The sequence below is a fragment of the Aptenodytes patagonicus genome, chromosome 5 (assembly GCF_965638725.1).
Source record: "Aptenodytes patagonicus chromosome 5, bAptPat1.pri.cur, whole genome shotgun sequence".
NCBI lineage: Eukaryota > Metazoa > Chordata > Aves > Sphenisciformes > Spheniscidae > Aptenodytes > Aptenodytes patagonicus.
The window spans coordinates 74,895,858-74,919,591 of record NC_134953.1 but is presented as its reverse complement, the minus strand read 5'-3'; the positions used below and the strand labels follow the sequence as shown (position 1 = coordinate 74,919,591).

General features: G+C 39.7%; 1 protein-coding gene across 2 annotated transcripts; it reads right to left on the bottom strand.

Annotated features, from left to right (window-relative positions):
* Positions 1-310: 310 nt before the first annotated feature.
* On the bottom strand, positions 311-23,159 carry LRRC8B (leucine rich repeat containing 8 VRAC subunit B). Of its 2 annotated transcripts, none has more exons than XM_076340566.1 (5): positions 23,095-23,159; positions 7,257-7,311; positions 5,789-5,888; positions 2,794-4,955; positions 311-1,761 (listed from the first exon to the last, which is right to left on the bottom strand). In XM_076340566.1, exons 4-5 carry the CDS (start codon positions 4,927-4,929, stop codon positions 1,489-1,491), a joined length of 2,409 nt encoding a protein of 802 aa, XP_076196681.1. In that variant the 5' UTR covers positions 4,930-4,955; positions 5,789-5,888; positions 7,257-7,311; positions 23,095-23,159; the 3' UTR covers positions 311-1,488. The 2 variants fall into 2 exon arrangements, with proteins under 2 accessions (XP_076196681.1, XP_076196682.1); XM_076340567.1 differs by lacking the exon at positions 23,095-23,159 and adding an exon at positions 21,910-21,937.
* Positions 23,160-23,734: the final 575 nt, after the last annotated feature.

The window sequence follows — 23,734 nt, the reverse complement described above, 5'->3', positions numbered from 1 at the left end:
AAGAGATAACTAAAAGTAGTCTAGTACTAAAACTGGTTTATCTGTGATGATTTGTTACTACAAACTGGAATACATAGTTAGCACACTTGATGAACACAAAGGCATTAAGAGCACAGTTTACCTCACCTATTTCACCCATAATTTAGATTGGTTTTGAAAACTTTAATATAATACAAAAAGTTTTCAAATATGTTTTTGGAAAGCATGCTCTTTTTTTTTCCCAGGGGCATAACTTATGTTTTTAGTGAACATGATAAACATCATGAGAGTTAAGACTTCAAATACAATAAAACAGCGCACAGCAGAAGAATGGAGTCAGGAACCATTTTATTTCCATCCAGTTTTGCAAGTACTAAGGATGGCATAAGAGCTCATTCCACCACTATAACTTATGAAGTTATTACATCCCTAGAAGAGGCAAAGCTTGTAATGCTTCCTGTTTTTCCCTCCCAAGTGCTTATAAGCTGTGTGATTATTTGGTTTGTTTTAACTGTGTCTTTCTGTCCCTATAATACAAACCTCCTTCATCCTCTCCCCAGCCACCAAAATACAGTAACTGGGTGTGGAGAAGCAGCACTGAGGCAGTCAGTAATGAGAAGTTATAAAAATGTTAAACAGCAACATACACTACACTAACACCCGGGATGCTCACAACATACAGACGACAACTTTGCAACTATATTGTGTTCCGTTTGCCATCATTATCTATGAAGATCAGTACTGTAAGATTTGTTGTCTAGTACATGCGCACAACAGTTACTCCAGATACTGCTGATTCCTCCCAATTTCTAGGTAACAATTCATTTTGTATTTACTATTTCTAAGACAAAATACTGAAACTGGTTTCAGGTATTATTGTCCAACTGGTTTTAATAGCAAGATTCAAATGGCATCTTCCACAATTATAGAATTAATGCTCAGTACTTGTCAAAAGCTTTAAAAATTAAGGTATGTTGAAAAATTACTTTCAGTATACCCCATGCAATTGAACTGCTCAAATAGTTTAAACTCTTAATTTAACATATTCTAAGTTAGTGAAGAGTTCATTATATTTAGAAACTAATTCCAGACAGTTCTTAGACCTCATACGGCAGGAGATGGAACTGTTTAAGATTATCACTATCAACAGAAAAAATTCCCATAGGAAAAAAAGTATATACACTCTCACTATAGACAGGCAATTGACTCTTCCATTTCAGTATCATCATAAACATTTAACTGAATTATTTCAACCAGTAGAACCCAACCAGCAATTCATATTTCAGATTTTTTCAAACATATGATTACCTGTTAAAGGCTGCATTTTTTGTTCGAATCTAAATAAATTTTTCTTTTCCAATACAATCAACTGAGTTCAATGCATTTAAGTTTAAGACTGATTTGTAAACAGTTATCTCTCCTTTACTCCTCTCCACCTATACAGATCTTTAGAGAGATATTAAGCAAAAGGATTATAGAATGCAACGATGCAGAGTTTCATTTTAAAACTTAGCACTTATCTGAGCATGTCTGCAAACGCTCTCTTACGCGAGGCGGAAGTGTTTTTAATAACCTTTCTTCTACAATTAGACTATTCCGCTTTAAGAACTGACATTCTTCCAGTTCAGCAGGAAGTGATTCAAGATAGTTTCCAATGAGCTCTAACTGAACAAGATTCAGTAGCTGACCCACACAAGGGGACAAATTCATCAGACTGTTATTTCCCAGAAGAAGAAATTGCAGCTTTTTACACTGAAATAATCCATCAGGCAGCACTTCAATCTAGAAAAAGGAAAGAAAAGAACAAAAATGATGTACATTAAAACTTGTTAGCCTACATGCAGCTGCACATTTTGACATTTCCCAGTTTTATTTTAGGGAAAAAAAACCCTCTTAGTTTATGGAAGGATAAAGAAAAGGAAATTGTAATGCTTCTATCATTATGCAAGAAAGTGCTTGAGAACACTACAATGGTTTTATATACCTGTTTTGTTATGAAGATGCTTAGCTACTGGCAGAAGTCAAGACATAAGCATGGCAGGGAGGGCATATACATGCACGCATGAGCGGAAGTGCATACGAATGTGTGCAGGTGGCAGGGGAGATAAATAGGCTACTATCTCCTAAGAAGCACTTAATGAAGAACAAACATGAATTGTGGAGAGACATTAGCAGCTCCTGTGTTGCAAAACCTGTACAAGCAGTTATCTGTGCAGTACAGTAGTAACTTAGTCCTGGTCCACACTACTGACATGTAACGTCCAAAACCAGCCTCACCAGTGAAAACAATTATAAACCTCAAAAGAAGTCTTAAGTCACAAGCATGGATCCCACACTAACGAACCAGACAGTTTAGCACTGCTAATGAGGTTACCAGCTATAATTATTTCCCTCTTCCCAGTCAGACAGCTGAGCTGCTCATCAACTAGCTGTTGATTCACTACAGCTTTCAGGTTGACATTTTAAAGTAAAAATTTAACACTGTTCACTTCCATTAAAATACTGTATCAGATAGACAGCCGCCGGGAAAGGCAAGATACATTTCTGCAGCCATCCTAACCTATCCTATCTCCGGATCAGAGCCCTTAAGCTGCTACAGACCCAGATAGTACTTACTCAGTATTACGCAAGCTTTGATGACACCAAAGTTTTAGTAATTAAACAAGCATGACCCCTTTTTTCAGCTTTACTGGGTTTACTTTAATCACGAACACCACAAAAGCATTTTGAATCAGAGGCTGTTCCAGAAGAAATGGTAGGTTAAGTCAATATTTGATTTTTTTTTTTAAAGTAGTAATTCAAAGTTCTACTTACATGGTTTTTTGTCAAAGCCAAGTACTGCAGATTGGTCAGATAACCGATTTCTTCAGGGATGGAGGTTAGCTTATTATAGCTAAGATCCAAATAGTGTAATTTTTTACAAAGAAATAGCTGCAATGGAACATTTTTAATATTATTATAATTTAGATACAATTGTTCCAGGTTTGATAGTGCACCAATCTGCGCTGGGACATATGAAATACTGTTGTGCCACAATTTTAAGCAAGAAAGGTTCTTAAGATGTTGAAAACTAATTATTTCTTCCACCGTTCTGAGATTATTTTCTTTTAAGTCGATTTCACGCAAATTGTTTAGGGTAAAAATGGAATGGGGAATGCGCTCTAAATCACAGCAGATTAATTCCAAGGTTCTCAGGTTTACCAGCTTCTTCAGGTTATTTAGCACTATCAGTTTATTTCCCTCATTGTTGATAGACAAGTGTTGTAAAGAAGGCAGAAGATCTGTAACCACTTGAGGTATACGGGAAAGGTTGTTTTTTAAGTGAATTGATCTCAGATTTTTTAGCCCCTGAAAGCTTTCGTTGTATATGGAGTTGTGATGATCTAGCATGAAATATCCTGTTAAGCACAACTCTTGTAGGTTTTTTAGATGAAAGACCCAAAACGGAATTCTTCCCATCTCACTAGATTTCAGGCGCAATGTTTTCAGATTTTCTTCTAAAAAGCTGACTGCTGGATAATCCATAGTTAGTGATGAATGATAAACATTCAGTTCTTTGAGATTGACTAGCTGGGTCACAGCTGAAGGAAGTTTGGCTTCAGGAATAAGTTCCAGGCTTAGGACTTCTATTTCTGTCAGTTCAAAGACACTGTCTGGAAGACCATTTAACATGAAAAGGTGAAGTTCAATCTTGTCTTGGGAATTTCTTACTAGTTTATTTTTCAGTTTTTCCACTGACCATTCATTGTTAAGATTTATCTGTTTCAGTTTGTTTTCACTCAGATCAGACAGGAATATTGAGAATCGTTGGGAATAAAGAGGATCATACTGATCTGCCAAGTGGAGAATAAATGCAAAGTCATTCTTTACATCAGGTATATCACTGTAATTACTTTTCTCTCTCAACTTCTCAAAAGAATATTGCTTAAGTGAACTTCTTAACATCCACCACAAACTATAAGTACAAGTTAAGCCATAGAAGATCACTAAAACAACATAAAATGAAGCCAAAACTTTAAAAATTTCTGCTAGCGAATAAACACACTGGTACCTTTTGTAGCCTGTAAAGGCTTGAACGTTAACTACGCAATCAATTTCAAGTGTAATAAATGATAAATAGTAGGGGACATAAATTATTATTATTACAAATACAATGACTTTCACTATGATCTGTTTCATATACACTGTATATATGACATCCTTCTCTTCAACGTGTACTCTGAATTTCTTCACTTTTTCAAATATAGCTTTAGCTTGTTCCCCTTCCTTTTTGTCAAGAACACTTGAGGAATTTTCTCTTCCAGTTGTTTCCAAGCCAGGTTGCGAATATGGCAGGGACTGTCTGCTGGCCCCTATATCTACTGAACTCCCAGGTGACGCAATCACTGCTTTTGATTTGGCTATTGGCAACTTCCTCACAGACTGCTCGGCAACTGTTTCTGAGAGGGCACGCGTTGTCCATGGAGAATCAAAACACTTCTGAAGAATGGCTACAAAGTGCTCAAGCCTGGAACTTGTACTAGGATAGTAAAGCCAGAAATTACTGCAAGCTGCAAAAATAAAGGTATGCAGAAGCACTAGGTATGGAAAAAATTTGGCAAACCAGTGAAGCTGTCTCTCATAACATACTGCATCAATATAGGAATACTGCTGCCGATGGAGATCATTCTGGATTTTAAGCGGGATGATTATCTGTGCTGTAGAGCTAGCCGACATGTTAAGGTTGGCTTTAACTAAATCCCAAGGCACGGCACAATGATTGTCAAATTCTAGCTTGCAAGGAAGACAACACAATACTCTGGTTTGAGTAAGCTGGAGAGCCCCAGCAAGCACAGCAACTAGCAGCATTATCATGGTGAGGTAATACCAGAAGACATCCCACCATGGTTTTAGTATGTGGTAGGATGACTGGGCATCTGCTAAGTATTTGAGTTCTGTTAGCGTGATCATGACTTTCACCTGTGAGAGAACAGCAGCTGGTAGAGGAAAAAAGAAAAGACATCCTTAGAGAATTGTTAAAAACAATTTATCTCACCATTAAACACTTGAAGATTATTACTGTTTTCACAATTTTAAATGTGTGTAACATTTGGCCTAGCATCCAGAACATAGCAAAAAGATCCAAGAACTCCTGGCACCTAACCCTGGCCATCATCTTACTTATTTTAAGAAAAGTTACTTGGAATGCAAAAATTTAAATGAACAGTGAAACTAGCATCAGAGATTAGGAGAAAGTGTATTTTGACCAAACATTTGGATACTGTTCAAGTAGAAGCAACAAGCAGGTATAAGTTAAAGAAGTCCCCGGAAACATTCCAGGTCAGGCTGGACGGGGCTCTGAGCAATCTGATCTAGTTGAAGATGTCCCTGCCCACGGCAGGGGGGTTGGACTAGGTGACCTTCAGAGGTCCCTTCCAACCCAAACCATTCTATGATTCTATATGATTCTATATGTTACTAGTAGTCCTTCACCACTGTCCTAAACTTACATAGTAAAAGTGATTTCTCATTTATGAAGAACTCCAAAATCAGAGTGATATATTAACATGATGGCTCTTGTAATTTAGAGTTTTCTACTAGATTAAATCATTCTACCCAATTAAAGAATTGAGAATTTTTGTGTATTCTTTAAAGAGCAGTTTTGCATTACATATTCTTATATATAATTCCCCATCTTTTCCCATCATGAGAATTAAGCACAGTGACAGAATGAAAATGAAGCTAACATAACTTGTTATTGTCCAATATTGTCATATATATAAAAAAGGCACACTTAACCCCCAGCAGCATAGGTTTGATTCATACTTACATTACTAATTAAAGAGAATAAAATACACAGCACTGTTCAGTCAGGAGGTCTACACCTTTTAAAATTCCTTGGACATGCCATCTTTACATTTGTCTTCATTCTGGATGGAGAAAACATTCAATATACTTTATTTTTAATGGCTTCACCTGAATAAAGAGCAAATATTTCAGCTTTCGTTAGAACTGCTTCCTTACTGCAGACATCAGGATCCATTAAGCTCTGCATTGCTACAGCTACACGAAATGGAACAGAACGTACTCAGACATGATCATGTAGAATGTGAAGTCAAAGTTTTGCACAGTCACATCAACACAAAAAACAGGAAACTGCCTACAGCTAGCCCTATTTCGACTGGGAAGTAATTATTTTTTTTTGCCAAATAACTATGTGAAAATAAAATACGCAACATGCAAGACTTCAAGAAGTAGAATTCAGTCATAATTTTGATATACCACAGTTTGGCAGAAAGGCAAATTTCTCAAAAACAGAGGCCCAGATTTTACATCCTGAAACAGATTAATAAACTATCCAGTGCCAACGGCAATACCACAGATACTATCAGCTTTGGAGAAAACTTACTGTAAAAAGTTTGTTAAGCTGTACAGATAGGAAGCAATAGGGATGTTCTGTATTTTTCTTAATCATAGAATCATTTAGGTTGGAAAAGACCCTTAAGATCATCAAGTCCAACCGTTAACCTAGCACTGTCAAGTCCACCACTAAACCATATCCCTAAGCACCATGTCTACACGTCTTTCAAATACCTCCAGGGATGGTGACTCCACCAGTTCCCTGAGCAGCCTGTTCCAGTGCTCAACAACCCTTTCGGGGGAGAAGTTTTTCCTAATATCCAGTCTAAGCCTCCCCAGGTGCAACTTGAGGCCATTTCCTCTTGTCCTATCACTTGTTACCTGGGAAAAGAGACTGACGTTCACCTCACTACAACCTCCTTTCAGGTAGTGGTAGAGAGTGATAAGGTCTCCCCTGAGCGTCCTTTTCTCCAGGCTAAACAACCCAGTTCTCTCAGCTGCTCCTCCTAAGACTTGTTCTCCAGACCCTTCACCAGCTTCGTTGCTCTTCTTTGGATGCGCTCCAGCACCTCAGTGTCTTTCTTGTAGCGAGGGGCCCAAAACTGAACACAGTATTCGAGGTGTGGCCTCACCAGTGCCGAGTACAGGGGGACAGTCCCTAGTCCTGCTGGCCACACCAATTCTGATACAAACCAGGATGCTACTGGCCGCCTTGGCCACCTGGGCACACTGCCGGCTCATATTCATAATATATTGGTACTGGACACTTAAATTCCAAACAGAGCTGACAAGCTGTTATAAAAAGACAAACAACAGCTGAACTAAGGCAGAACCTTATTCTTACTCGACATTCACATTTGAAGGGAGAAGAATGGCCAAAAATAAGTTAACCCTTCTTGCATCGACAAGGCTACTTTTAATAGAATGTAGAAACTTACCAGGCCCACTCAAGGGAAAGCAGCTGAAGAAGGACAGGATGGTTACAATACACTCCTGGAGAGAAAATAAATTGTCATCAGATCATGAAATATTTGGACTCCAATAACTGTATTAGAACAACAGCTCATTACTCCTTCCACAGCAGTGTTTTAAAGATCCAACATTTAATGAGCAAAAGATCTAACTAGATCTACAAGATCTAGTTAGAATAATTTAAGATGCCACCCCTGTCAAATTATTTACTTGGTCACCATCTGAAAGTTGCTTTTCCTAAAGTAGAGATAAAGTAATGGCCCTTGTTATTGTCCCCTTTCTAAGCACTAAAAGCCATTTAAGCTCAACAGTTTTTGCATTTACGTAAAGTTACTAGTCCTGCAGCTGAGATGGTCTAACCATAGCTAAGAAATAGCAATTTCTTTTGCAAGTTGAGCTGGAGTGATTGAAAACACATCTGTAAATACCTTTAAGATGAGTTCTTTTGGTATAATTCTTTGGGGTTTGAATATAAATTCATAGGTGTAAAAGCACAAAATGGTACTAAACCCATCCAAACTAAGGCTTTCATTCTGCAAAGAATATCTGAATTGTGTCTCGATTCAAGCCAAACATGCTTGATTTGAACGTAGACAGAAAAATCAAAAGTATTTTTTTCATTTCCAACCTAGAATTAAAACCAGTCAATTCTCACTTGAACTTTGTTACAAAAATGGAAGACTTGGGATGCCTGTTAAAGTTGTAAAGAACACGCAAAGAGATAAGTATGTTCAATGATTCAACAAAGTAAGAGCAAAAGGTATAAATAGCATATTTTTAACAAAGAAAAACATTTGAAAAGTCAAAATGATCACTGAACTGGCTGAGAGTTTAAAATAGTGTGAAAGGTCTAATTAGCATGAGGATGGGAGCAATTCTTTTCCTGACAAACATGTAAACCTCATCAGGGACTTGGGCAGATACTAATGTTTTAAGAAGATGTTTTATATAACTAAATGCTTATTAGAGAAAGTTACAAGTAACACAATTTAATAATACACATATGTACTTTACACTTTTATACGAAGAACACCATTCTCCTGGTTAACAGATGTATTTTGGGGAATAAGCAAGGCTCTTGTTGAGTATCAGGGACAGAATTCAGAGTACAATAAAACAGTTAACACTGTTTGATAAAGTATTTTCCTAGAAGTTACAGGAAGAAAAACAGAAAATGGAACTTAAGCCAATTCTATTAGTTTATATATATATACACATACACCAATATACCAAGATATATTGGTATACTTGAGAATATGCATAACCCAAAACACCTTCTTCAAGCAATGCTGTAACGCTCGAAGTGGTTTGTTTTTATACAGATTGAGAACTCAAAGTGAGACTGACCCATGTAATTTTGTAACATCTGTTTCTATAAAATGCTTTCTTTGTCACCTCCCTGCTTTGAACTGGCAAGTTGTTAGTCCATATCTCCCAGAAAGAAGGCTACATTCTTGCTGGGGTTTTAGAACACTTTCTAGCAGAAAGCGAGTGTCTCAGTATTATGTATTTAAATACTTGAACTCCGGTCTTCTTAATGACCGCTTTTTGAAACCTCCCAATGAAGCATGTGTATTCATTACAGTTCTATGTATATGAAATAAAGCTTCCTATCGGACAAGTACACAGTATATACAAGTGTAATAGAAATGTGCATTATTAATAATTTTGCTGAAGACAGTTTTCTTTCAAATCCTATCTGTATGCCAAGAGTGACTAATCAAATGGAATAATGCTGAATTGTAATGGGTTTGATAAAACTCATCTCCAGCAGCTTTCAACCCATATCAAAGCCATAAAAGCTTTTCAAAGTGGCCTAATTCAATTGGCAATCTTTCTTAGAAGATGAGACAGAAGTTTAGCCCCAGGCTAAATGATGACTTCAGGAGACTTACCCCAGACCAGTACTGGGACTCAGGCCAGAAAAATAAAGTAGTAAAGATCACTAATATCTAGGCAATTTTTAGTTACTTCAAGACTTATAAATCTGACCAATAGAAACATATCCAGAATATGAATAAAAGCCTATCATTTTGAAAAGTGTTACTATAAGCATCAGACACCCCCCCTCACTCTCCCCTGCTGCCAAAATGTTACTTAACATTGCATTAGTCTGTCATTTGGTCACTGCTTACATAATTTTAGGCACACTTAGTTAGGGAAGGGTCTGCAGCAAGGTGCCTTGCTTGTCCTCCCCAATGGATAATGGGCTACAAAAAGCCAATACGTAACGGGAGGCTTTGTTTTATTTTTAAGGCTACACTGTTTTTGTTGATTGTTTAAGTATTCAACGGGTGTTTCTGACACACTAAGTTAATCAAAATAGATTTATACAACTAAAGCATACCTTGACAGGTATTCCAATGGCCCATCTATCTTGCTTTTTTCCTTCCCCCCTCAGAGAAACACAGCCATCAAGTTTTCGGCCAATCTCTTTAGACTCATGCTGTTATTCCAACAGCATGATGTACTTCTCAACTGAGGTAAGGAGATGCTGACATACTAAGTAAATGTGTCTGTTTTATCAATTTTCTATCAAAAGTGATTCCTGAACTACAGTACCAACCTAGTTTCTAGCGAGTTTAAATGTATCACTTTTTCTTCCAAAGTTTTGGATGCAAAATTAAATTCAATAATAAACTAAACCTGCAATCAATTTTGCTTAATAGGCAGTTTTGAGACTCTCCTATGGGATGCCTAGTACCTGCTTATGGTCTCACATGCACAGCCTGAACCTCCACTTGCAAATAAACCCTCAAGAATATTCCCAAAGAAAAAAAAGTTACAAACTTTACCCCCACATACGCTCATCACCCAATACACATCTTTCCTGGCTAAAACTTCCCCTTCTATTTGCATACTACCATTTCCTTTTTCAAGCGTTGCCTGAACAACAAAAAGCCAGGTACTGCAAGAGTTTTGGGGCAGGTCTGACTTCATGAAGAAGGATACTGTCATACATACTCTTAGCAGATGCATTCAGATGATTGCCTTTCCCTTTTTTAAGCCTCCTATTGACAAGTAATAGACTACTCAATTTGAGCACTACATTTGATGTATGATCTTTCAGAATCTGTACTTTGTCCGCTTGTGTGCACGTGCAGATTCAGTTGTAGGATCTTTTCGATAGGGATTGTATTTTTGGATCTGTATTCCACTGAATACAGAACAACATGCAAACAAGATTAGAGAAAGCTTCTTTCCAGTTCCTTCTGAAGAAGGTCACAGGTGATAATTAAACATGCATAAGTGATTATCCTTTTGCATTTAAAATAAACCCAAAGACATTCCCACACTCTACAATAACCGGCATATTCCTCAAGCACAGGATGTTCAAGACTACACTAACATTGTTCCAAGCTTTCCATATCAACCTTTTAAGCAATCAAAGACCTGAAGTCCTTCCAAACAATCAAAGAGTGTAATTACAACTACAGACAATCTCAACCATCTGTGTCTGGATTAACTAGAGGCCTTGCCTTTCTTAAACTCTCCTGCTCTTAAGACAGTACTGCTGAACATAAGATGTGGAACAGTAATAGCAAAGTCTTATGCTGTTTAAGAGGCAGTCCTTGCTCTCGGGAGAAGGCTGCTTACATAAGACTATGTAGCCCAATAATTTCTGGGAAAAAAATTTGTAAACATGTTTTTAGTTTAAAATTTAGTAAGTTAGCCTACACTTACATTTTTACTTTACATGGGTTACTCTTTGCTACTGCTTCAGAGTTAAGTGCACAGCACATAAGCTGATAAAAAGTCTTGCAAAATTAAGCAGCTACTACCCAGCTCTACCACTACCACACCTTCAGCAAGCTGAGAAAAATAGAGCACAACATGGCAAGTCTATTTCAAATAGTTTCCTCAACTACCCAAAAGCTTGAACATTCCTAGGTTCAACACAAAAGGCCTTAGAATAGGTGAAAAAAACATCTTAAAGGCAGCTTCACCTAAACTCAGAATACCCATCTTTATTCTATTACTTCCTTTCTCTGGTACACTTAGTGCAAGAGAAATACTTCATCTTGCAGTCTAATCTAAATTGAAAATATGCTTCACTCCAATTTGATTTGCTTTACAAGCACAAGACTTATTCTTGAAATCTGACTGTGCAGGATTAAATACACTACGTTATGCATTTCCAACCTATGCCTGCAGCACTCCAGAAGAGACCATTGTCTTCCTTGAGCCATATTAAGTTAACTTCTCATTAAATGCCATCAATATGAAAGCATTAAGCCTTTTCTCTATTCAAGGAGGGCCAGTAAAGAATTAATCTTTGATAATAAAATATATCACTGGTCAAACACTCACTAGGGAGATGGATCATCTTAGATTCATAGAATAATTTGGGTTGGAAAGGACCTCTAAAGGTCATCTAGTCCGACCCCCCTGCCATGGGCAGGGACATCTTCAACTAGATCAGGTTGCTCAGAGCCCCGTCCAACCTGACCTGGAATGTTTCCAGGGATGGGGCATCCACCACCTCTCTGGGCAACCTGTGCCAGTGTTTCACCGCCCAATCTTCAAACATTCTGGTTGCACAGGCAGTTAAAATTACATACCTGTAGGCCACACGATAATGAATCAGCGAGGTCTGCCCAAGTGCACGGAGTTACTTGAGCCTAATTCTCAATAGTGGATGGGAGGGAGAAACCAAGTCAACTATTTTTGAGGGTTAAACTCTGTAATAAAGTTGTATTACAAGATATGTATTTAAAAGGTATGTTAAACATGCTTTTTATTTCATACTAGTCTCACCTGGAGAGCAGTTTTAAATACAAATTCATATTTAGACATACATACTTTGACTGGTAAAAGCACTTTCCCCAGCCCTCTCAGGTTAAAGTTCAAGGTGCTAAGGATTACATTCTAGCTAAAACAGAAGGTCATAACCTACGCTCCTAGAAAGGCCTGTACTAGGGAGAAAAATATTCAGTTTAAACCCAAGTTTAAGACCAAATAGACAGTAGGTGAGACAAGCAGTTTACACAAAACACTGCAAAACAAAATGAAGAAAAAGTGGTAAGTAGGTACAAACCTAGGTTTCTGAACAAGCATGTTTCAGAGTTAAACAGGCAAGCAATCCAATGGTAAAATAACTAATGTAAACCAAAAAGTAGACCAGCTTTGTTTTGCACATAAGTGCGTCAATGCAACTGATCTCTTTGAAAGCAAGCTGTCCACATTCTGGGCAAATATCACTTCATTCATAGTCATGGTGCTTTCCAAGATCCCTACCAAACCAAGCAGAATCCAGACTCTGAATCAAATCTGAACATTTCTAGTAAGCAATAGTTTGTACAGCTTTAGTGTCCCAGCACTATTTTCAAACTCCGAGACGCATTTTTTATAAAATATAAATTAAGGTTATATCAGGTGATGATAGAAGTATGACAGAGGAAGGACTTTAACTATACAGACAAGTATTATAGTGCTGTGGTCTCCTCTTTTCTTGAGGATGCATTAAGATAAACCTGCTGCCAAGCCATAGTAGCTTTGCCAGACCATGGATTTGTTTTCAGCTTGTGTTCTCATCCCTTTAATTCTTTTTAACTACAAATATAAATATATTAAACTTAAACTTAAGAGATGTATTAGCATCTAAAATACTGATTACAATAAATAATGAAACAAGCACCTGTTTAGAAGAGAGTGCTTTGTATTGGCTGTACAAAGAATCCAAAGAGTAAATTCACTTAGAGACATATTTTTTTTCACTCTAATATTAAACTAATCATTTAATTTACTTAATTTGTATTCTCACCGGAAACTCTAGCACTCTTTTTAGAAAGCAGATTTTTTTATTTGCTCTATTAATTTACATTTCTTCCAACAGCTGTACATTTCACATATTCCCCTTTAAAAAGGAAATTATAAATAGAAAAAGACTGCCAAAACTCCACATTGGTATTACCCACTAAAAAATAGCTCTGCTATCACAAGTCTGCTTGGCAATTCCTAAAGAAACATAGCAAAACCTATTAACAGATAAAAAATAACTGGAAAGAGTTCCATAAAGTTTTTAAAAAAGAAAAAAAGAGTATAACAAACTGTAGCAGTTCTGACTGGAAGACCATGGCACACTGAGGTGTTAGCAATCCACTCTGGCTAGTTAACAGGCCCAGGCCTGCGCTGTGCAGATGTCTTGGCCACAGGATAAATTTAGCCAGCTCATAAAGAGGAGTCTGCAGGCAGCTCCCACTTGGGACCAGCGATTACACCACCTGCATGTCCTTGTCTTTATCAAAAAGTGCAGCAACAAGTTGTCCTGTGAACATCCTTCCTCACTGACAGCAGAAATGATGGAGAGTTGTTTTCTTGTAAGAAAATTCTCTAATAGCTCAAATGATCAAAATGAGGTAAGTCTTTCTACAGGCAAGGTCTGCACGGTGTGCTGCATAAGAATTGAAGGCTCATTTGATGCTGTACAACCTGTGTTCCCAGCTTCTAAAGGGATGTAAGATTATCTTTACTATTCTCTTTCTTTATAGTGTCATATCCAATAAAAAGAATTTTAAATGATACTGTACGGAGCCTGAGTACCTTTCTTATCAAGATCATCATGGACCAGCACCTCTTGGTGCAAAGCACAAACCATATAGATTGTCTTCCAGATTTATATTCTTATAGTTATATATAATTATATTATCTTCCCAAATACCTGTTATGTGGCACCATACAGCCTGATCACATCTCATTCATTTTCAACACAAAGAGGTGTGTTTGTATGTATGTAAAGCAAAGCACTATCTTCTGTCAGCCTCCTTTTCCCCTTTCTTTGGCCCCATACACTTTCAAGTAAACAAAAACTTCAGTATTGAATAAAAAGTAGGAGAGGTGCATGCATTCCTACTACTTCTAAAGTATCTATACACCTCTAAGAGCCCAAAGAATTGTATTTTTAAGCTTGGCATTAGACAGACCATAATGGAGCACACAATTTAATGTAACAGAAAGTCAGTTCATGTTAAGTCTCAAAAAGGGGACACAGATACACAAGCAGAATGAGCACCTAAGCAGTACAAGAGACTTTTTTTTTACCAATAAATTTGAAGCCAAGCACATTCAAAGCATGGGTCAGTTATCTCCTCGTAGACAAACATACCTTTTTTTATGAAATGTTAATGGATTTGTGAAATAGGATTGTGAGAGCACTGAGATACTAGACTACATTACCCACAGCAACGTACTCAAATCATCAACATCACCCCAGAGTTCATGCTATTACAGACCCAACAAACATACGACCACGAACTTCATATATATTTAAAGAACCAAACAAGTCCCATTGCAAATCCATTAGTTTTTTTCCTTTCAAAAAATATGGCACTCAAGTTACAGAAGTAAAAATTAAACAGAGCTTGCCAGACCAAGTAGGTGCATTTCTTTGATAAAGTAAATGGTTTTCTAAACAAGCCAAGTGAAAGAGAATCCAGGTTACAGAAAATAACGTCCAGAGCGACTCCATACTATATCAGCTAAGACAAAACTGGTAATTTCACCAAAATTACAAGCAATTCACAGCAAAGGATAGAGGTCACAGGCCATGCTGAACAAAGAAAAGGTAGACTAGATAAAAATAAGATTTAACACTTACAGGGACTGCAGCAATAGGAACGTGTAAAAAATGTTAAAGTGTGCAAACAACAGGGTTTTTTGCTCTAATTTTTGAGTCGTTTATTGGAAGCAACCAAAAGAAGAGAGGGAAAACCCTACCTGGACTAATCCTTTATAGAAGGAATGTGCCACCAACGATGCAGCCCTAAGAGCCGCAAAGGCTGTCCTCCACTAATACCCAAGAAAATACTTGTAGCAGACAGGGGCACCATCCCTGTACAAACCTAATCTGAATGCCTAAAGAGCATTATCATCCCATTTAGAAAAAGCCAACAAAACCAGAATCAGAACTGCGAGACTAACAATGCTCAGAGGAATGGTGACTCTCAAGTAGACTAAAGGAAGTGGGCTTTCTAGCATAAGAAAAAGAGAAAAAACAACATACTGGGGGTGGAGAGGAAGGGATAGAACAGCATGGGAAATGCATCTGCCTTCTCAGGTTGGAACTACATAGCCCGTCTGTGCCCAGCTAATGCTTATTCAAACCAGCGTGGGAGGAGACAACTCTCTCCAGAGATGACTGCAGGCATGTCATGATGTCAAACATTCCAGCCCAAACACGCCATGGAAGATATCAGGGAAGTGGCACAGATTACACTCTCAAAAGATACCTGAAAGAACAGGCCTCCTTTGTTGCTCCCCCACCCCCCAATTAAGTTTTAAAATCAGTACGGCAATGCTGAAGATGGAAATAGTACACCAATACTACAAACAGTCCTTAATTCCAAGTTCCAAAGAAACGTTAGAGCAAGTTTGGGCATTAAGTATGAAAAGTCTCCTTGGTTCTTCACCCATTCTTTCCTAAGCAAGGAAGATTACACCAAAAGCAATCTCAAAAGGTCTAGACTGGGACTGGTATCTGTGTCATGCTGTACCTTTTATAGCTCTCCCAGAAACCATCTTACACAACAGTACATCAAGTCCTTCATCCCAGTACTAACATAGCTAACACAGAGTCAGACACCTTCCAACTGCATGAAATTAGATTTTCAAGCTCACTTATAATGCCTTTTTATTCTTGTAACCACATTCTTGGGTCTTCCTCATGCTGAGAAATATGAATACATAACCATAAGACAATGGTATCAGCAGTACCCCTCCAGCATTCTAAAGGAAGCCTCAATGGTATCTATTTAATTCTGCATACCAAGATAAGTACTATAATTGAAAATTAATTTTTATCCCCTTAGTTTCCAGAAGCCAGACAGATACTCATGATGTCCATTTGTTGTGCTGCTATGCTCAGGACATCAGAAAGCAAAGCTGAGGAAGATAACACTGGAGAATATTCACAACTTAAATTCTACAAGGTTTCTCTACTAGTAGATTCTTTAATTATAGTATAGTTTATTATCTTCAGTCTTCAAGAGCAGTGAAAGTACAAGAGAGCCAGCAGTGCACAACAGTTATGATTATTTAACGAAAGACCATCTTTCCTTGGGAAAAGGCAGGGACTTGCTCATACATGCTCTTCCATTTTCAGTGTGCTTTTCAATGAAGTCATAAATGGCCAGAGACCCTTGAAATAGCCCAGACAACTCCATAACCTCACTGGAAACAAGTCTGAAAGAAAATTTTGTCAGAAGGAGCAGCCTTGGAATATGTCCACACACCTCAACCAGCTCCGAATTAATTTCTCAAGTACCACCAGTCACAACAGAACACAGAGCGGACTACAAATCCTACTTAAGAAGTCAGGTAAGCATTTGAGTAAATTTTGTAGTCCACAGGATACCATGCTGCTATAACTAGGCTATCAACATAATTCATTATATGGTAATGTAATACCATACACACTGATGTATTAACTAAAGCATGTTCATATTCTGATTTGATACTTCCAGACAAGGGAATTCAACAGCACTGCATTTAGACAAAGATGGAAGGAACCAACATTCTTCATACCATAGGAAGTCCTGCTAGTTTTGCAGAGAGCAGAGTACTGAAATCCAATGGTTTTAGATGTTCAGAACCTCCATTCTACATTATTTTCCTAGCTCAAACCCTGATTTCCAATACAATAACCGTACCAAACAATTAATAGGGATGTTTAACTCTGACTAGTTGAATAGCTCTATGCAAGTCACTTATTTCTCTCTACCTCAAATTCCTCAACTGTAAAATCATGGTAATGTTTCTCCCATTCTTCATAAAGTATTTATATGAGGAACCTTATACAGTAATAACACTTAACTTCTTACTAGGCAATCAGAGAGGCTATTCTGGATTGTACTACAGGTTCTGTTATGGTCCAAGGGCTGGAAGCACACATGCTATTACTTTTCCTAATAGTGGTCAGACAGTTTGCCTAATCTCAGAAATACAAATTTGTATTTATATTCCTTATTCTAGCTAGAATCATTTTGACGTTTCTAAATATGAACAGTTGTCTAGTACAATAAGTTAAAATTCCAACATTTGGCCTAAAAAGGAAACTGATGGGTTTTTTTTTTTCAATGTTTGTAGACTGCCAAGACCAAACAGTGTCCTATCAGGGTAACAGATGTTGATAACAAACAGAAACCTCAAGTGAGATCACAAATCAAAAATATATATCAAATACATTCTGTATCTGCAAGATAATTATTGCCACGCATAAATATATCTACAAGATTTAAGAACAGTCAAAAACCAGTGTTTTGGTTTTAAGTTTTAAGTTTTCCTGATGCTGCATAAATTTCATGAAGGACTTTCCAGAAAGGAATATTATTACTTCCATAGACCACAGAGAAGAATTTAACTGCATCTAGGAAAATATAATTAACAGAGCAGCAATAGAGAAACACATCTGATTTCACTATTAGTTCTAACATTGGAAAGCTGATTCAGATTTTCAGCAGTGGCTTGTATCTCTTCTCAGAAGCAGCAGCTTTCCATCTCGTTTAATAGGAAAGACAGTTACTCTTGAAAGCCAGCCTGAGAAGTTAAAACACTTGATTCTAGATGTTCTGTCTAAACACCCAAAATAAAATAATGAGAATAGATAAGTTTCCAATTTACAGCTGATTCAAACTCAGGCACTCTGTTTGTCTTCTTTTTAAAGAAGCTCCCCACCGCAAAGTAAAAAAAGAACAACTTGTGAAACTCTGCAGTCAAATACAAACTCACCTGAAATAGAATTGGAATAGGTTTTACTAATCCTCTGGCAGGAAGCATGCTGTCTGCATAATCCCCTCAATCTCTTAAGTGTCTTGCTGTTCGTATTACTCTACATTATGTATTTATTAATTGGACAAAGCACCCAGCTACATCTTCTTTTCTTTTAATAAAATGAAAGGACTGAAGGACAAATCTCACATTGCACATACTGTGTAATAGTGTATGTACAAATTACATACGAATGCCCAAACACAACTCTACAGTTCCAGAACTGCACATACGCATACGATCATGAGAGCTAAAAGTGGCGTTACGCTTATCAGAAGCATCTCCTAGAACCATGCTAAGTTTCAGAACCATGTACAAGTGATCAGACTGGAATGCTACAGTAAACCTACAGTGATCCCGCTTTGTTTCCTGAACAAACACAACGTTAGCTTAACACCTATGTTCCCACTTAATATTTCCATCAAGCCCAAGTATGCTGTGCAACGTAGAGTCTTCTACCGCACAAAATTTCCTTTTTGAGTAGGCTGTCTGAGGGGACTTAACAACTGGCAAGTTTTTTTTCAGATAACAGTACTACAAGAAAAACACTTTTTGGTATGAAGCCAAGTTTAATAACTTCAAAAACAAGAGTCAAGGTTTTATCATCACCTGAATCAATTAAGAACTTTGAAGTAAAAAACCTCCAGCCCCATATTTGTAAGAAACCGAATAACAGTTTGAAGCAAAGCAGACGCTACTTTTAACAACTCCAGTTCAGTAAAGCACTTGAGTATTGATATATCCCGTCTCACTTCAATTAAGCAACGGTTTGGTTCTTTCCTGACTTTGAGTCAGTGTCATTGCAAAGTTAGTATTTAAACAATGTTAATGTTTAATAAAAAAAGTTTACTTAGAAAATAGTTTTCCTGTACTGCAAAGGCACTGGCAAAGTAATAATCATTTTCACACTTCCATTAGCATGGGTTGGAAGGGATAGTTTATCTTGTTAATAATTTAAACACAGTCTAGAAACAGTTTTTAGTTAAAACTTTTCAAATGCCCTCCCTTCTTCAAATATTTTGGATTACACAACAAATGCACATATAGATTTTTGCATTCAGATGGAAAAATGAGTTTAAAGGATAAATACTTTAGCATTAGACTCTAAATTCGCAGTTCTTAAATTCCAGCTCAGTAGACCTTTACATTTGCATGCAGATGAACTTTAGCCACCAGAAAATATCTGAATAAATATTTGACAGCCTGAACTACTCATAGAATACCAATAGTTTCCCCAGAAAACTAAGGCAATAATGTCTGGAAAATCAGGGATTACATTTCCTGGGGTTTTAAGTGAGAGCTTTAAAATCAATGTCACTTTAATTAAGCCTGAGTAAACTACATGACCATAGTTTTATAGCTGCTGTGCCACAAAACGGAAACTTTGCTTCCGTATTAAACTAAAACCACAACTCAAACTAGTATCTCCCAAACAAACAGTGTTTATAACAATGTCTTAAGCCTACTAACAATTAGCAGCAACAAAACCAGATTGTATTACTACCATATTCTTTACTGGTATCACTGGATCCCTTACCGGCATTTTTAATCCCTTCACAGTTTCTCACAATCAACCAAATTCTCAATTTCAGTATAAGAAACTGCATTCCAGTTTACAGTATCAGAACATACCGAGAAGTTGTGCACTTTTGATGGAAATGGATTCACATAATTTAATTCAAGGTGTGTGAAGACACTATTTTGAAACAGAATGGCACCAATGAGAATTAAATCGAAGATACTCCATTGTGAGTTTTTTCCACAGTTCCCTTCTGATTGTTGAAAGACCCTAGAATCCTCTCTGGTGTGCATCGGAGAAGGGTCTGCCAGCACTATACCCCAAACCGCATCTGCGACAGCTTTCCTGAGAGCTGCATCATCTGCCTTGTTTCCAATGTACTACACTGCTAGAAAGTATAGTCTTTTCATATTAGTAAGTTTAAATCAAATCATTGGGGAAACTGTTCATAAGTATTATGAAACTTTATTTCAATATTGAATTACAATTTGATTTCACCTAGCTAGAAATTAAATCCAGAACTAGTTTGTAGCACACCAACAACTCTTGGGGAGAAGAATCACCAAACCCAAGCATAACTACAATAACTGAAGCCCGCTTACCAAGTCTGGTACAACTCTAATTGGAACGTATACACAAGATAGTTCATACAAATAAGCAGTTTAGTTATTAATTACTTAAGGCAACATGATTCCTAACAAGCTTACTGACATTAATGAGGCTGACTGCCCACATGGCAGGGGTAGGGTTAGGAAAACGCAGGCCACAGCCCCTCAGCTACATTTACCAGCTACCACAAAGCAGAGTTACAAGTTTGTAATGTGTGGCTCCGAACTCACTCCATGCAGGGTACAAATGTGTATTAGACAAGGCATACCATAGCTTGTCACCAGTTAAGAATAATAAAGCATATTATTTAATAGTTAATTAGCAGCAAATTAATAATAGATATATGTTGCCAAACCAACATACAATCTACACCACTTAAACATTAAAATTAGAGAATATTTAAATAATAGAATATTAATTCCACCTTACATTCCTCGCCCTTCTACGTGGCTACCCATGGCATCTGAACCAAGTATCTTCACAACCACAGCACAAACTTCTAATGTATCTTTAAAAAGAGTAACTGCAAGAGCAACTGGCAGAATAACACTATTTGCAAGACAACAGCTGAACAGCTGTTACAAGGATGCCTACAGAAAGGATAAACACAGCCCACAGGTTACGCACAGAATACAGACAGCAGTGTGAGACATTTAGATAGGCAACACAGAGACCAGTATAAACCACACCTGATCCCCTTAGTCACATAAAATATCCATTTCTAATCCTACCTGAGTAAAGCTTTATGGCTTTAGCAGCAGGTATCGTAAGCTGAAGTAGCATTACTAGTGCCACAGTCTCTTTCGCTACCCATAGCATGTTAGGCAGGGCAGGCACAGTGGCAGCCAAAGGGACACAAGATTTCCCCCTCCACGCCCCCTCCAGAAATCCATTATAAAAATACTTCTTTGGCAGTGACATACTGCTCTACAAAGTTCATTTTACAACGCTGAAATACTGATGGATGTTTCTTTAGCATTGTTGGTCCCTCTCTAAAATTTACTCAACGTGCTTTCATCAACTTCAAAGAGCAGCTGTATTGGTATCTTGCAAGAAACAAAAGGCAATTTTCTTTTTCTCCCCATGAGAATTCTATTTTCCTGAAAAGGGGGGAAAATAAGTCAGACCAGCAACTCTATTCTCTCAAGAGAAACGAGCATGTTAATGTTGCAAATTTCTAAAAGTTACATGAATCCTACTGAAGTTGAAACTCAGTTACATTACGCTAATGTAAAATTCAGTAGAATGTAAAAATATATGCTAATGTAAAACTCCATGATAAACATTTTGTTATCTAGCTACAACAGAATGTTTTAAACACTGGGGAAAACCCTTAAGAAAACTTGTACCCTATCCTAACTCTTGGTTCTCTACTACCGTCATTCTCCTATCCGCTCTCATTTCACGCCCCTTGCCCTGCTCAGCACCACAGACACTGAAGAAAAGCACTACTTAGGATAACTCTTCTATTCCCCCTGCAGTCAGCTGAGCTACACAGAGTAAAGAAAATGCACGCGATGTACTTAGACAACACATAATAAATTCTACGAGTGATATACTCATATAAGATTTCAATCCTTAAGCCTTGTGGGCTTTTTTCCCCCCCCTCTCTTGAAAGTTTAAGAGCTCAAACAAGATAGATCAATAAGCCCTGATCCGTTGCCCTCTCTGCTAGGAAGGTACGTAAGGAAGAATTCTGAGACACCAGGAAATAATTGATGCCTTACCTTATCGCTTCAGCAAACAGACGAGGAAAGCTGGGAGTCAGCAGAACACATAGTCTAAGTACTTAAAACTGCAAGTGACCACACAGCTCCTAGCTTATTCTAGGACTACCTCAAAGGTATTGTTTTAAATGGCCACACTAGGTGCCAATTCAAACACAGTTTACCTGCTCAGCATAATTAATGACAATCTTCACATAAAATTAAGCTTTAGGGAAGTCCATTTTAATCACTCCTACAGAACTGGTTAATTGCAGTATTCACCACAGACAAATTCTGAGTTGAAGCCAAGATGCTGCCTCAATTTCACCACAGAACAGACCAGCACAAAGCAAGCCTTACGTCACTAAAACAACTCGGCTAGGATGCAAGTAAAAGCTACCACGCAAGAAACCCCTTGCTACAAGACCACTGTCTTGCTGGGGATGAGAAACACATTGGCAAGACTGAGGAAAGGAAGAGAACTCTTGTTTCACACGCAGTACTGCCAGGCCTCAACACCGAGTTTAAGTCTTCTCTCCCCTTCGGAGAAGTTGGGACTTGGCACCCGCCTGCCATTTGCTCGAGGGCAGGTGCCTCCGCCACACCTGGGGCCGAGGGGTGGCAGCTGCCGCCCGGCCGCGCCGAGCGCGGGGGAGAGGAAGGAAGCCCCAGGCGACCTGTAGCGCCCCGGGTCACTTGAGGACACGTGTAAATATCGGTTACGCAAATCAGAAAACGGTTTCCTTCCGAGCCCCACCCGCACGGGAGCGGGGCGGCCGCCAGGCCCCGGGGCGAGCACGGACCCGCTCCGGCGCCCCGCTCCCGGTTCCTCCCCCCGCCCCGGCCGGCCTGCGGGGAGGCGGGCAGGTGAGCGGCCCCGCTGCAGGGCGCCGCCGAGGGAAGGGGTGGCCGCCGCGCAGGCTCAGCGGGCCGCCCGGCAGGCGGACGGGCCGGCAGCGCCGGGCGCCCCGCGGGCCGGCAGCCGCCTCCCCTCCCGCAGGTGGAGGGCGCACCCCGGCCCCACAGGGAGGCGGGAAAAGCGGGGGCGGCCTCCCGGCGGCGGTGAGGGCCAGCCGCGCGCTGCCCTCGGGAAAGCCCCGCTCCGTCCTGCCCCCCCCCTCGCTCCCCCTCCTTCCGCCCGTCCCTCCCACGCCGGGGGAGCGGGGCACCTGTCAGCGGCGGCCGCCGCCGCCGCCCCCCGCTTACCTGGCCTGGCCGCGCCGCCTCCCCTCTCGCCTGGCCTGGCCTGACCAGCCCGCCCGCGCGCGCCGCCGCAGCCGCGCAACGGCGCGCCGCGCCCGCGCGCTCCGTCCGCGAGGGAGCCGGCAGCGCAGCGCGAGGCACCGGCTCCAACCGGCACTTCTCGGATCCGGCCCCGCCCCCGCCCCGCCGCCGTTGTCACGTTACCGGCCGCGCCAGCCAATGGGGCGCGGCCGGCGGAACCGCTGACAGGCCGCGGGGCGGGGGAAGGGGGCTGCGGCGGACAAAAGCGCCCCGCCGCGCCCGGCCCCCTCCCCTCCGCGCTCACCTGCGGAGGCACCTGACGGCCCTTCCCGGGCCGCCCCCGGGGGCGAGGGGCGCTCCCGGCACCGCGGCTGTGCCCGCGGCGGGGAGACCCGTCAGGCTGAGAGGCGCCCCCCCCCCCCCGCCCCCGGTGCCGGGGCAGCGGCCGTGCCGACCCGCAGGCAGCAGCCGCCCGCTCGGTGCCGGCATTTACACGGATCGCGGCGCTCGAAAGCGGGAGGAGGTGGAAGAAGCGAGAAAGCAGTCGTCACCGACGGTTAAAAAAAATAACAGTCAAAGAAGGCGGCACTTGCAAAGAGGCAATTTAAGCGGACGGAGGGCG